At 31.8% G+C, this 13,934-nt stretch overlaps 2 protein-coding genes across 3 annotated transcripts; both read left to right on the plus strand.

Annotated features, from left to right (window-relative positions):
* The first annotated feature begins 2,537 nt into the window (after positions 1 to 2,537).
* On the plus strand, positions 2,538 to 5,911 carry LOC140866484 (flavonol synthase/flavanone 3-hydroxylase-like). Of its 2 annotated transcripts, XM_073271482.1 has the most exons (4): positions 2,538 to 2,918; positions 3,961 to 4,282; positions 5,300 to 5,582; positions 5,701 to 5,911. In XM_073271482.1, exons 1-3 carry the CDS (start codon positions 2,572 to 2,574, stop codon positions 5,561 to 5,563), a joined length of 933 nt encoding a protein of 310 aa, XP_073127583.1. In that variant the 5' UTR covers positions 2,538 to 2,571; the 3' UTR covers positions 5,564 to 5,582; positions 5,701 to 5,911. The 2 variants fall into 2 exon arrangements, with proteins under 2 accessions (XP_073127583.1, XP_073127584.1); XM_073271483.1 differs by lacking the exon at positions 5,701 to 5,911 and having other exon boundaries at positions 5,300 to 5,671.
* A 3,193-nt stretch (positions 5,912 to 9,104) lies between these two features.
* On the plus strand, positions 9,105 to 10,460 carry LOC140866151 (transcription factor TCP15-like). Its single transcript, XM_073271056.1, has one exon. The coding sequence runs from the start codon at positions 9,105 to 9,107 to the stop codon at positions 10,266 to 10,268; it is 1,164 nt and encodes a 387-aa protein (XP_073127157.1). The 3' UTR covers positions 10,269 to 10,460.
* Positions 10,461 to 13,934: the final 3,474 nt, after the last annotated feature.

Genomic DNA, 13,934 nt, shown 5'->3' on the forward strand with positions numbered 1-13,934 from the left:
TTATTGACTTATTCCTTGAATCTATGTGTGTTTTATAGATCTTATGGTAATCAGCTATTCATTTAATTTATTTCAGTTTGTCTAAAAATACATGCAACTATATTTTCCTCCCACGGCGTTCATTTCGTGTCATTGCTCATCGACTGGCTTCCATTTGTCTAGAAAAAAGTTGAGTTTGTTTTAATAAATTGAGGTTACATTAATTTATTATTTGTCATCTTAGCATCGTTTTCTGTGTTTTGGACTTTTTATTTGGATTTTCTTCCAGGTTTTCTTATTCGAATAAAGGCATTTGTCCAATATAGCAAACGATTCCCTTGCCAAAATTTCTGGTATTTGTTTACCTAATCCTTATTATATATGCTAAACATTTATCTCTATAAATTTTGTTCTTTGCACGAAGATATCAAATATAAAATATTGAAAATTTTAATAGATTAAAATTCGAAATTGGACAAACTCAGGGGAAAAAAATATATTCGTTTTTTATAATATGCCCATTTTTTGCAACATATGTAAACAATTTATTTATCGATATAAAGATCAATATTTTAAAGGCATCGTCTCCAACTTTGGGGACGGTGAACATTGTTCATCGATGGAGCAAAACTGTAGCAGCGCCTTGGCTAACGCACCATTAATTTATTAATTATTTTGTTTTTCTTTTAATAATTTATATGTTCTACTACTTGTATATTAAATGTATATAATGATTTTGTGACGATGGTGGATGAAATGATTTCATTATCGAATTAAAAATATAAAATTTATTTTTATATATAGCAGTGTATCTTAATTTTATATTTTATTATTTGAAATTAAAGAAGGAGCTTTAAATTATTTAATTATTTTTATTACATTCATTAAGTTCTAATTAATTGTTCCTAAGCGTAATATTGATTTTATAATAATTTAAGAATATTATTTTTTGCTATGTAAATAAAATAATATAAATATTTTAAGAATATTCCTTTTATGGTTGATGGGTTTGTGAAGAGTTTTATATCGAGTACTGAAGAAATTGTACTATTTTGAAATTAGAAACATTGCAAAAAACATATAGCGTCAAAATTCTAACTTTCAAAATTTTAACAGGATAACGAGATCATTTCTGTGTATCTGAACTAGGGCTGTAAACGAGTCGAGCCGGCTCGCGAACTTTTCGAGCCGGCTCGAAAAAATATTCGATTTGGATTCGAATTTTTCGAACTCTAGCCGAACTCGAGCCAAACTCGAACTATTATACGAGCCGAACTCGAGCCTAAAATATTTTGTTCGAACGTTCGTGAGCCGGCTCGCGAACCTTTATATAATATATATTTATAATATTTTATATAATATATATTATAAATAATATTATATATATATATATATAATATTTTATATAATATATATTATAAATAATATTATATATATATATATTATATTATATAAAGATAATATTATATAATATATTCGAACCGAACTCGAACTCGAACTCGAACTCGAACTCGAACTCGAACTCGAACTCTCTATCGAATCGAACTCGAGCCGAAAATAAAAAAAATTTCGAGTTTCGAGCCGAACTTCGAATATTTCAATTCGAACTCGAGCTCGAACACTAAAATTTTGCTATAGTTCGGCTCGGTTCGGCTCGTTTACAGCCCTAATCTGAACACAAGACTTCAATCTTAATTAAAAGAGTAGATATTTAGTGAGATGGTTTCGAGGATTTATATCCTCAAAATACGGGTTGATCCGATTTATATCTATAGTGAAAAGTAATACTTTAGATATCAAAACTTAATATTTTTTCATTATTCCGGATGAAATATCATTCTCACAAAATTAACCTTTGAGATCATCTCTTAGTTTTTGGATAATAAAAAATATATAGCGTTTTTCGACCTTTAATTCCAAGTAGAGATATTACGAGCCAAGATTACCCAACTAATACTTAAATTTATAATAAATTATACATCATCATGATACTTGACATTATTAGATTAATATTCGTTTGGATAAGGTAATATATATATATTAAATATTCAATTTGTCCCATAAATATATATATAAGGTATTCATAACTAAATCAAGTATTTGAATATTTTCATTTGATAAAACATGGGACAAATTCAAGAAGTTCAACAAAGTGAGGCTAAAATTAATTTTTATCGGGGAGAGATGTGTAGATAAATTATTTAAATTAAAAATAATTGTTATTGGAAACTTAGAGACTAACATACTAGATAATGAGCAAAGTTGAGGGGACAATCGCAATTACCGATTATAATTTTGATTCTAAAAGTTTTCGTGAGCGCGCGACCACTAATATTTCTAAAAAACAAAAAAACAAATCACTAAAATACACTATTTAGTTTTAAAATTTTAGTGGTCGTTCATGAAAATCCTGTACACTACGATACATGTGATCAAAACTATTACCCATTATTCACGTAATATTTATATCTTTTACTCTTTTGAGTGTCACACGTCCAACACATCTCTAGCTGTGTTGCAGCACTACTTAATATAAATATATGAAGTTTGGTGGAAAAACCACATGCGCGCAATAAAGTCAGATAGTGAGAAATGGCCATTCCAACAATTGACCTCTCACCTTTCTTCAAAAACAGCGATGAAGATGGCAAGAACAAAGCCAAAGAAGTGATCAAAGGAGCCTGCTCCGAATACGGCTTCTTCCAGATCGTGAACCATGGCGTCCCCGTCGAACTGATGAGCCGAGCCATCGAGCTTTCGAAGAAGTTCTTCGCTCTTGGTGACGACGAAAAGGCGAAATGTCGTCCGGGGTCCGCCGCACCTCTTCCGGCAGGTTACAGCAAGCAGCCGGAGATTTCTGCCGATAAGAATGAGTATTTGCTCATGTATCCACCTCGCTCGGGCTTCAACGTTTTGCCTGCTAATCCACCTGATTTCGGGTACGTGACACAACTTAATTGGGCCGCAATATTGAAGTGAAAGTCGTTATTATCCATTCATACATTAATATATTCTTAACAAATGGTCAAGTCGGTGAGACAATATATATACAGGCGTCTCCCTCACAAATTTATATGGGTGAGATAAGTTGGATTGCCTATATTTACGATAAGAGATAGTTTGGTAAATAGGATACGATAAGTATAGAATATATAATATAATGATAAATTAAAGATAAGTAAAATGGTAGGATATCGATACTATATATGTTGAATATTTGGTATGATTTTAATAAGAGTGATTAAATTTATATATTCGATTTTAATGACAAAATTAACCCTACCGTAATGTGAAGGAGACTGAGGCGTGTTTAAAATTTAGATGTTTTATATGTGGAGGGTAATCATGTCTTTTTGTAGTATTTTTTTTAGTTGTATTAAATTTATCACACCAAATTAAAGGATATATAGTCCCCTCGGCAAAGCATTTTATCAAGGACTCATTGACTTATCATGGGCTTTTTTAAAATGAACCAATCATGAGATGAAGAAAGATAATTTATTAATCACTCTCTTATTATGCGTACCAAATTATGCCTAAAAGTATTAATAGGTCAAGTCAAATAAGATATTTGTTTCACGAATGGTTTCATCAGAGTTTTTATGAGTACAAATAGAGGTTACATATATGTGGTTGTCGGGATCAAAATTGAGAAATAACTTGTCTAAAGTGATATTTTTATTCGAGTAAAAATAACCAAAATGATAGTTGAGTTTGTGCGATTTGGTATTGTAAATTAATGCTGATCTGACATCGAAAAATGTTGACATTTTCGACGCGAAATAAGTACTTTACAAAACAAGATCAAATGCTCAAACATAACCTAATTAGAGTACCAGAAAATAAAATAGATAAACTTATATTACTATTTTGACAATTTTTTGGGCTATTTGCATTATTTTTATGTTTATAAAATGTACCCCAAAGAATAAAAAGAAGTTAGTTGGGCCAATTTATTCATTTTTTTTTGTAATAGTACAGGGATGTTCTTGAAGAGATGTTCACTTATTTCTGCAAGACGGGAGAAATAGTGGAGAAAATCCTGAATGATTGCTTAGGGCTGCCCCCTGATTTTTTGAAACAATACAACCATGATAGGAGCTGGGATTTCATGGTGGCTCTACGCTACTTTCCGGCTACTGAAACCGAAAACAACGGCATAGCGGAACACGAAGACGGCAACTGTGTAACCTTTGTGATCCAGGATGAAGTTGGAGGGCTGGAGGTCAAAAAAGATGGGAAATGGATCCCTGTTGTTCCTGCTCCGGACACCATTGTTGTCAACATGAGTGACGTTATTCAGGTCAGCCGTAGCCAACTAATTCGAGTCGAAAAAACCCGAAAATTCGATCTTAGCATGCACGAGGGCATTAGGATAACAGATCTTGTCATATGGCAAGATATATATAAAAATCATGGGCATTGATCATCTTGACCAAAATGAGTCATGTTTTGAAATTAAAGTTCACTAGCTGCTCAAGTTCAAAATTGACCTCAAGATCAGTAATTACATGCATGCTTGAGCCCCAACTCGTGTGGCTCACATGTTACGACTAATATATATTGGGCTCACAATTTTATTATTTTTTCTGAAAAAATTGAACTAACAAGTTTTGTTTCACAAACATATATATCACGGTTTTGGCTTGCGGGTTTTGTGCTAATAAATGCGTATAAATTCTAAATATAAAGATGAATGATATTCTTATGGAATGATACTAATTTATAATAAGTGAAAAAATAGTGGTATTTAATTTTTTATGGTACCATGATAAATTATAAAATATTTCAGAATTATTTTCAACTCATGCATGAATATATATAATATCCTCACGATCGAGCTTCTAGTCATTCAACGTTGCTCTCAAATAACATGATAAAGAGTCTTGCATCATTCTATATATTATCCACACACGCACATATATATCATCTTTTTATAATATATCATTCATCATTTTATTTCACTAATCAAAATTCGCTTAATGTATACAAGAGACTAGCTAGTACGTACTAGCTCGATCGAAGCTATAATTAATGTTGGCATATTGAACCTGCCCACCAACATGGACGCCACTGTCTACATCTCTCGTAATCGAGTATACACATACATGGATGTATGTGCACGAAAAAATTACAATATTAATTGGTCTTGTATATTTGTTTTTTTTTTTTCATATTATATATTATGATATTTCAGTTTTAATCATGCATGTACGTATCTTAATTTCAATTTTTTGAACATTCTAATCACTTTTTCATTGAAAGTGACGATCGATGCAACATCGTTTGTAGTGAAAGATTAAAGGTGGATAATTTGCAGGTACTGAGCAACAATAAATTCAAGAGTGCAACACACAGAGTGGTGAGAAGTAAAGAGAAAAGTCGGCACTCATTCGCTTTCTTCTATAGCACAGAGGGTGACAAGTGGGTGGAGCCATTGCCCCAATTCACCAAAGAAATAGGGGAGCTGCCCAAGTACACAGGATTCTTGTACAAGGATTATCAAGCCATGAGGATGAAGAACAAGACTCATCCACCTTCCAACGCTAATGATGTCGTCACCATCAATCATTACGCAATTTAGGGATAAAATAATTCGTCCTGTAAGTTAACCTGTTTTTGTTTTTTACTTTTGGTCATGTGAATCGATAAAACTTGGTCTTATAAATCCAATAAGTTGGTTTTTATATTAGTTTCGTCGCTCTTGGTTTTTCTCTACAGGTATGCTGACGTGGTACCGACACCACATCAACAATACAACAGAAAAAGATTAGAAGTTTGGGGGAAAATGTTGATTTATTATTAGACTAAGCTCAAAAACATAACAACTTAATTAATGGGCGAATTATGTAATTTTTTTTGTTATTTCTATGCATATGATCGTTAGCTTTTCTTTTAGGTTTGTTGAGTATTTAGAATTGTGTTTTAAGTGATGAATGCATGCCTAAATTTGAGAATTTTTAATTTGCGCTTATATATATATATATATATAGTGATGGAAATATGTCACCCAATTAATTAGATTTATCACGGTGATGTTGACGTGGTCACATCAACATTTCAGTTTAAAAAAAATAGAATTGTTGGGAGAAAATGTTAACTTATTGAACTAATCTCGAACTTACGATTTACATAGGACTGAAAACAAAAACATGCTAATTTAATTAATGGCCGAATTCTTTAAATTTTCTTGTTATTTATATATAAGCAAATTATTTGCTCTATATCTTTTATTAGGTTTTAGAATTATGTTTCTTAAAGGGATGAATGCATGAAATATATATATAAATCGTAGTTTGATAAGTAAGTTTGAGAATTTTTAATTTGTTTATATAGTGATGGAAATATATGCATGTGTCACCCAATTGGCCGAAACCGAAATAATAAACAAGGAAATTATGTATAAAACACAATCATTGATAACAATAATTAATATTGGCAGACGTACGTTCCATTGATATTAGGCTCCTAATTAATTAATAATTTTTTAATTAATATATTTAAAATCAATTGTTATAATTAGATGCAAGAAAAGGGCCAACAAAAGGAATGTTTAAATTAGGTTTAATTAAGCCATGATAAACGTTGATTAAAGTTTTAAACAAAGTCACAAAAAGGCAAAGTTAAATTCCAGGGCAAATCCCGATGTAGACCCAAAGTGCATTGTCCGAAAGACTTTTCTTGGATGAATATATATCATCTAACATCATTAATCGAATATCTCCTCCTTTAGTGGCTGAATCCCTCTAGCAAGATCCAATTGAGGATGATATGGATCGACAGTGAAATTTGTAAAGTTTAAACATCTGGGAAAATTATATAAAAATCGCCTACATGCTAGCTAGGGTCGCTACGGACTTTTGATTTAATTGGTCATATATATAAGTCATTAATATTTGGTCTTAATTCGAGTAATTGGTTGTTCATATTTTGCTCATTTTCACCCGAGTGATATACGTTGTATCAGACATGATAATAATCGATCGCTGGTCTCCCGAGAAAATAGATCAAGATCAAGAAGATAGAACTGAAGCAAGAAATGAGATACTCTTATTCAACAATATATAATAGAGTTTCCAAATTACAATATCGATGATGGATCAGTTATTTCTTTCTTGTGTATCGAGTAATGATGTAATTTCGTGAGTTTATAAGTTACTTTTTATTAATTTTAACATTTAGTATGAGATAATTGTAACAACATATCGTATCCATTTCGATATTTATAAAAGGACCGAAAATATATGTTTTAATCAATTAAAAACCAAAATATATATAATCCGACTTACATTAAAATTGTGTTAATTTAATTTGATTGCTAGCTAGCTAGTATATAGTTATGTCACATTCATAATTCAAATGAAGCTTTTGAGATATATGAATCAATAAGAACAAGAACTATCAATATTGAATTGTTGAGCTGTAAATTAAATTGCTCTTTATTATTTTTTTTCCCCTAACAAAAGTAAAGTGCCAAAGGCTAAAGAAAATAATGAAATGATTAATGGAGGTGGGACAAGGGATAGCTTAGCTTTCATTCCCATTTATTTATTTATTTATATTATTATTATTATATTTATATAAATATTTAATTGACTTGGGGATTGGATCCCACAATGGCCTCCACTGTCTTTATGGATTGATTTATAAAAAGAGCACCTCACGTGGACTCTGAAACATGGTGTCTGTCCATCTCCTACTACAGTACTAAACAATAATAAGTGTGGAGCTGTGGATATAATTAAAGATGACATTTTTCTCTTTATTTTTCTTCATCTGAACTACGAGACATTAAACGATTACACACTTCATTTAAACTCTACGAATTATAAAAAAAATAGAGCTGTAAATTAGTACTTTATCCATAATTCAACATGCATACATCGATTTAACATCGTTATATCATACATCAGACATCAACCATCATCTCATCATTGCGTGTTATCACGCGAGCTCAATATGTAACATGACATAACAACCGGACAAAAAATTTGATAAAATGAAGTCCATATCTCTATAGTACATGATAAAGATATGTATATAATAAGTTAAGAAATATTATATATTTAGAGTTACTAATTAGATAACATTATTTTCTAGGAGGGACAATATTCTCATGTACATGTGTTATATTTGTGAAAATACTATGCATATACAGATGATCAGAAAGGTGGCCAAGCTGCTTTTTTAAAGCTCCTCACTTCATTCAATTCAGGCGAATTAATGAATTTTTAACCATGTACATAAAAATAGTACAGACACCCCCCATCAAAAGTGAAATAGCATATTTTTATTCTCATGTAAGTTGTTTTTAACATCAATAAAAATGATACATTCGCTTATATGGATTGATAACGCTACAAGAAAACGATTGTAGTTGATGTCTGAAATCTGAATTTATCGCGGTGTAAAATTTTTTCTTCTTGTGTTTTTTTAAAGAAATTTATCTTGTTGGTAGTATACAACAAGTAACAAAATGAGGAAGATGATTTTTGTTTTTTTTGCCTATTAACTTGTCCATTTTTTTTAATTTTGGCCAATTAACTTTTAAATTTTGGTTTTGGTACACTACTTTTAATTTTCGATTATTTTGGTCCAACTGATAATATGACAACTTGATATGTCATCATTTTCAGGTGACACTCATTATTTTCTGATGTCGCATCAATATTTTCCGATCTCACATTAGCTGTTGGACCTAAACAGTCGAAAAACTAACTAAAATTAGTGTATCAAAAAAATAAACAAGTTAATGGACTAAAAAAACTATTTTCTCAATAAATTGCAAGTAGTCATTCCATATACTTCTATTTATTGTGTATTAATGTCATAATATATATAGCTTGCATGAATTTAATTTGATTGATTTTTTTCGTTTGATTGATTTTTTTTTTCAATTTTCAAAATGCCCCTAATAGTAGTTATTATTTAATCACTTTCTATTTCAAACTTTATTTTATTTAAATTTTATATATTATGATAACTATTAATTATTTGTCAAGGATAGAAAAAAAAAATTGTGCAACTATTGCTTAGCATTATTAAATTACTATGGGAGATAGACGGAAGCAAGACCTTTTAAGAAGTGGGGTTTACTTGTTTTTGTATATTTCTCTATTGTGATCATGGAAGAAAAAGATGATCACCTCCACCGCCGCAGCCACCACCACCACGGCTGTCCCCCGAACTTCCCCTTCCAATTACTCGAAAAGAAGGACGAAGATGATTCCGCCAGATGCTCCACCAGCTCCGCCGCCTACCCTTCTCTCGCCATCTCCAGCACCGCCATCGTATCAAACCCTAACTCCCTCTCTCGGTCAACCTCCGCCAACTCCACCCTCCAAATCCTCTCCACCAACTCGGACACGGCCAAGAAGCCGCCCCCGAAACGGACATCGACCAAAGATCGCCACACGAAGGTCGATGGCCGGGGGCGGCGCATCCGCATGCCCGTCTTGTGTGCCGCTAGGGTTTTCCAGCTCACTCGCGAGCTCGGCCACAAGTCCGACGGAGAGACGATCGAGTGGCTGCTACAGCAGGCGGAGCCTTCCGTCATCGCCGCCACGGGGACGGGGACGATCCCGGCCAACTTCACTTCACTCAACATATCTCTACGAAGCTCCGGCTCGAGCATTTCGGTACCATCTCAACTGAGATCAAGTTACTACAATTCGAATTATGCTATGCAGCAGCGCCGCGGGGGGATTTTTCCGGGTATTGGGTTGTCGTCGGAGAGTTCTTCGGCGTCGCTTTTGAATTTCCCGGTGGGAAACTTAAACCCTAGTTTCCTCCAGGCGAAGCAAGAAATGCGGGAGGAGTTGATGGAGACGGAGGAGAGTATTCTCTTGAGGAAACGCAGGGCGGAGCAGGAGCTGCAGCACCACCAAGCCGGAAGCTACTTGCTGCAGCCGAACACGACGGCGGTTCCGGCGAGCCACGCCTCGGTTCCGGCCAACTTTTGGATGCTGGCCAATTCCAACAACAGCCAAGTCATGGGAAGTACTGATCCAATATGGACATTTCCATCGGTTAATCTCAGCAACAATGCCTCCGCCGCCGCCGCCGCAGCTTTGTATAGAGGAACAATGTCTAATGGGTTGCATTTCATGAACTTCCCTGCCTCCATCGCCCTCTTGCCGGGTCAACAAATAGGCGGCGGCGGCGGCGGATTGGGATCAGAAGGGCAATCTGGGATTCTTGCTGGACTGAACCACTATCGAATTGGCGGCGGCGGAGTGCCGGAATCTCAGGGGAGTGAGTCCAACGGAGGCGGTGATCATACACCATGAACAAGATCCATAATCCATTTGTTTGCTTTGATGTGCAAAACAAGCGAGGTTTGATTAATTAAAGTGTTTTAAAATAATATTTCCTTTTTTTTTCCTCTCTAAATTTCAACACTATTTTTTTCCTCTTTCCTTTTGTTTTTTCTCCTTTTTTTTTTTTCTCTTTTTTTATCTTTTTTAATGTGATTTTTTTTTTAAATTTCTCCAAGTGTGATTAATATTTTGAAATCAAATTGGACTTATTGGCCAATTTTTCAATAGTCCATTTTATGTTTCTCTTCGGAAAATTGGTAACAAAAATATGGTATGCATATCAATTTGGTTTGTTATCGAGTTCTAATTTTTTTTTTATTTTTTAATCATCAAGAGTTGATAAATGTAATTGTATAAGTTGTTTTCATGATATTCCAATATTTATAAGAATTTTCATCGACTCTTTATTTCATTGTAGTTTCAAATATCACTTTTGGAGTACTTTGATATAAAATCGAACTTCTTGAATTGCATGTTAATAGATAATTGGGTCAACTTATTAATTATAGATTTAATTATATTACATTGCTTCTCAAACATGAATTGCCAAGCATATTATATGCAAAATAAAAAAAATTACAATGGGAAAGTGGCCTAAAATATTGTGTAATTTATTGAGATGATCTAGCATAAATAATCCAAAACAATCATATATATATATATATAAACGAAAATTGTTGTTTTGATAATATATGTTTTGTTTCTTTATGATTTTGGTATTTTAAGTAATCAAATTTCAATTTTAATCTCATATCTTTCAGTTTTTGTCTGTTAGTATTTTTTTATCGAAAGTGATAGTATGTCATTAGACACATTGACATCACATTAGAAATTTCAGAAACGAATATTGCAATATGCACTTTGATAATATAATGAACCAAACTCACAATAAAACGATTGTATACGATTGTAAATGAATTTTTTTCAAAAAATATATAATTGTCGAATACATGGGTTTTTTTTTTAGATAAAAATGCATGGTTATTTGATATAAAACTTGTGTGCACTCCACTTGTCAAGTAAACTTTTTGGTTGACCAATTGGTCAATGAGAGTAACAATTATGAGCGGAATCAAAAATAGTGACGCTTGCAGCTAAATTTTCAATTATTTTGGAAGCATAAAATATAAAATTTTATCGTATTTCTTTCTGTGGTATGAAAATCTCACATTTTACACCTTCTATTACATTAGTATCATTAAATAATATATCTAAAGAAAACGATTTAAAGGGATGGGCCAAGCGATTGTATAATGGGGGCCCATATTCTATCTTTGGCTCGGGTGGTGAGGCCCACATGCTTGTAGTTGGCTTTTAACCATTCCAGTATAAAATGTCGGTATATGTAGTTTTCACACGTACGGCTCCTCATGCCTAGGTTAAATAATTTATTAGTATACTATGTTTTCCATGCAATAAATATAGAATATTTAGGTTTCATCATTTTTTAAATTTTTTAAAATAAAATACACCTTAAATCCATAAAATCTATCAGTAAAAAAAAATAAACAAAATCAAGACTATTCAAATACAAATGTATTTAAAGGACAACCTCGAAGTGATCACAAGTTTAAATCTCGGTGAATGGTGACAAAAAAAACTTAATTAAAGGTACCGTACAAAATGTGTATAAACTACGACTGTATCTGAATTTACTCGAGAGACAAACCAAAGGAAACACTATATATATATACCTCCAACGTTACTCGGCAAAAAAGGCCGAATAAGTAGGTAAAAAAGAATAGTAGAATAGGAAGTAGCCATGAGAAGTGAAATAAAAAATGTCTCCCAAAAGTAGATCCAAAAAATGCAGTTCTACAGTGCAAATTCTAGTCCTAAGATAAGATATTAAAATCAAAACCGGCGCAACAAAAACCTTAATGATCCTTTTTTATGCTATAATTAGTATCCCGAATACGTGTACATAATTTAATATGGAAAATGCGATTTTGTGATATAATGAGAGTTATAAATTGGGTTATAAATTAGTTATCCCTACATTTATTTGGAATAAAAAATATTTCAAAAGTATATCATAATTTCAAATACATTTTATAACCAATATGTAACTTCATTTGTATATGTAGTATAACCCTATTTAATTTATATCATTCAAATTACTTGATCTATCTAAAAATTCAGCTCGATCTTATATTTGTATTATTTAATAAATAAAATATATTTAAAATAATCTTAATTTATGGCTGAGTATTTTTCTTTGCTGCTTACATTTTAAGAATAAACTTTGATCGAATTATATTGAATCTAACCCCTTAATTTTTTTTTTTTTTTACGTTCAATCTAAACCAAATTTATTCAAACACTTACGTTTCCGATTTTTTTTAATGAAAGAGAACCATCGATCGATTGTAGAATTGTTACTGTGTCTAGCTAAGTTGTAGAATAAAGTTATTTTTTTTTAAAAAAAACCCTAAATCTTATATTTTTGTGTGTTTTTTTTAATAGATTTTGTTCGTAGTACACTTAAAAAAAATATAAAAATCTTAAAAATTTTATTTTTCGCACCAAATAGACGAACAATACGTACCTTAGGATAATACTACTCTCTTTCTTTTGTTCAAAAGTGGTAAAATTTTATCATAAACAATTTCACATAAATATAAATGATATGGCTCCACACATATATATGTTTCCCCAAATAAATAAGGGATTTATAAATTCTATATATTTATTTAATAATTTTTTTGCCACGTAGCATAATTCATTCTAAACTTGATTTGATTATAAACTTTTCTAGATTAGGATTTAGGCATACTAGCTGGCGCCATGAAATGGGTGGTGTGTTTTGCTGGGCCCACCACTGACTACTTTGGGTTACGTGGGCCCATCTATCAATGGGCTTACTGTATTTTATACAAACTTTTAAAAATAATAAAAAATACTGTGGGAAAAGACTAGAATAATTCCCCCACTATTACTCGAGTAGACTGTAGACATGGTAGGTTCATGTCTGCGCAAAGAAACTGGAGATTTTATTTTTAAAAAATTAAATTGATTTGAAAACATACCAAAAAAATTGGAATTAAATATTTTTTTAGTTTTATTGCAGTATGGAGTATTTATTTTATTAGACTATATATTTCATGTGTTGTCCGTAGTTAATTTAGTTGATAATAAAAAAGTTAATGGGTTCGTGATCATGTTGTATATATGATATATATATATATATATCATATATATTCAATTGTTTGATGATTTATAAGGTATTTGTATGGTTAAGTTAACAAATGGTGAGACATGCATTTGTTTCATGATGAGCAAATTGTAGTTAAAATAATGCTAACAATATTTAGCATATATATATATATATATATATTATCACTTTTCGAAGTCATATATAATAAAAAAAAATATCGGTTTTAATGATAATTTAGCATAGGGCAACGTTTCTATATATAATGAAATACAGTAATACACGGACAAGAATTAGCTTATTAGAGACGGTCACCAACACTTATGCAGAGAAAATGCTAAGTGTACGAGAGTCACGTCTTGAACCTTTGCAGTTTACAGTCGGTCACATCTAGATTTCTCATTGCATGTTGCTCGAGTGATGAAGATGATGTGTTTCGCAAGAGATTAGGGTGAATATTGTCTTAATTGTCTCACAATATA

This window comes from Henckelia pumila, chromosome 4 (assembly GCF_033568475.1).
Source record: "Henckelia pumila isolate YLH828 chromosome 4, ASM3356847v2, whole genome shotgun sequence".
Lineage (NCBI taxonomy): Eukaryota > Viridiplantae > Streptophyta > Magnoliopsida > Lamiales > Gesneriaceae > Henckelia > Henckelia pumila.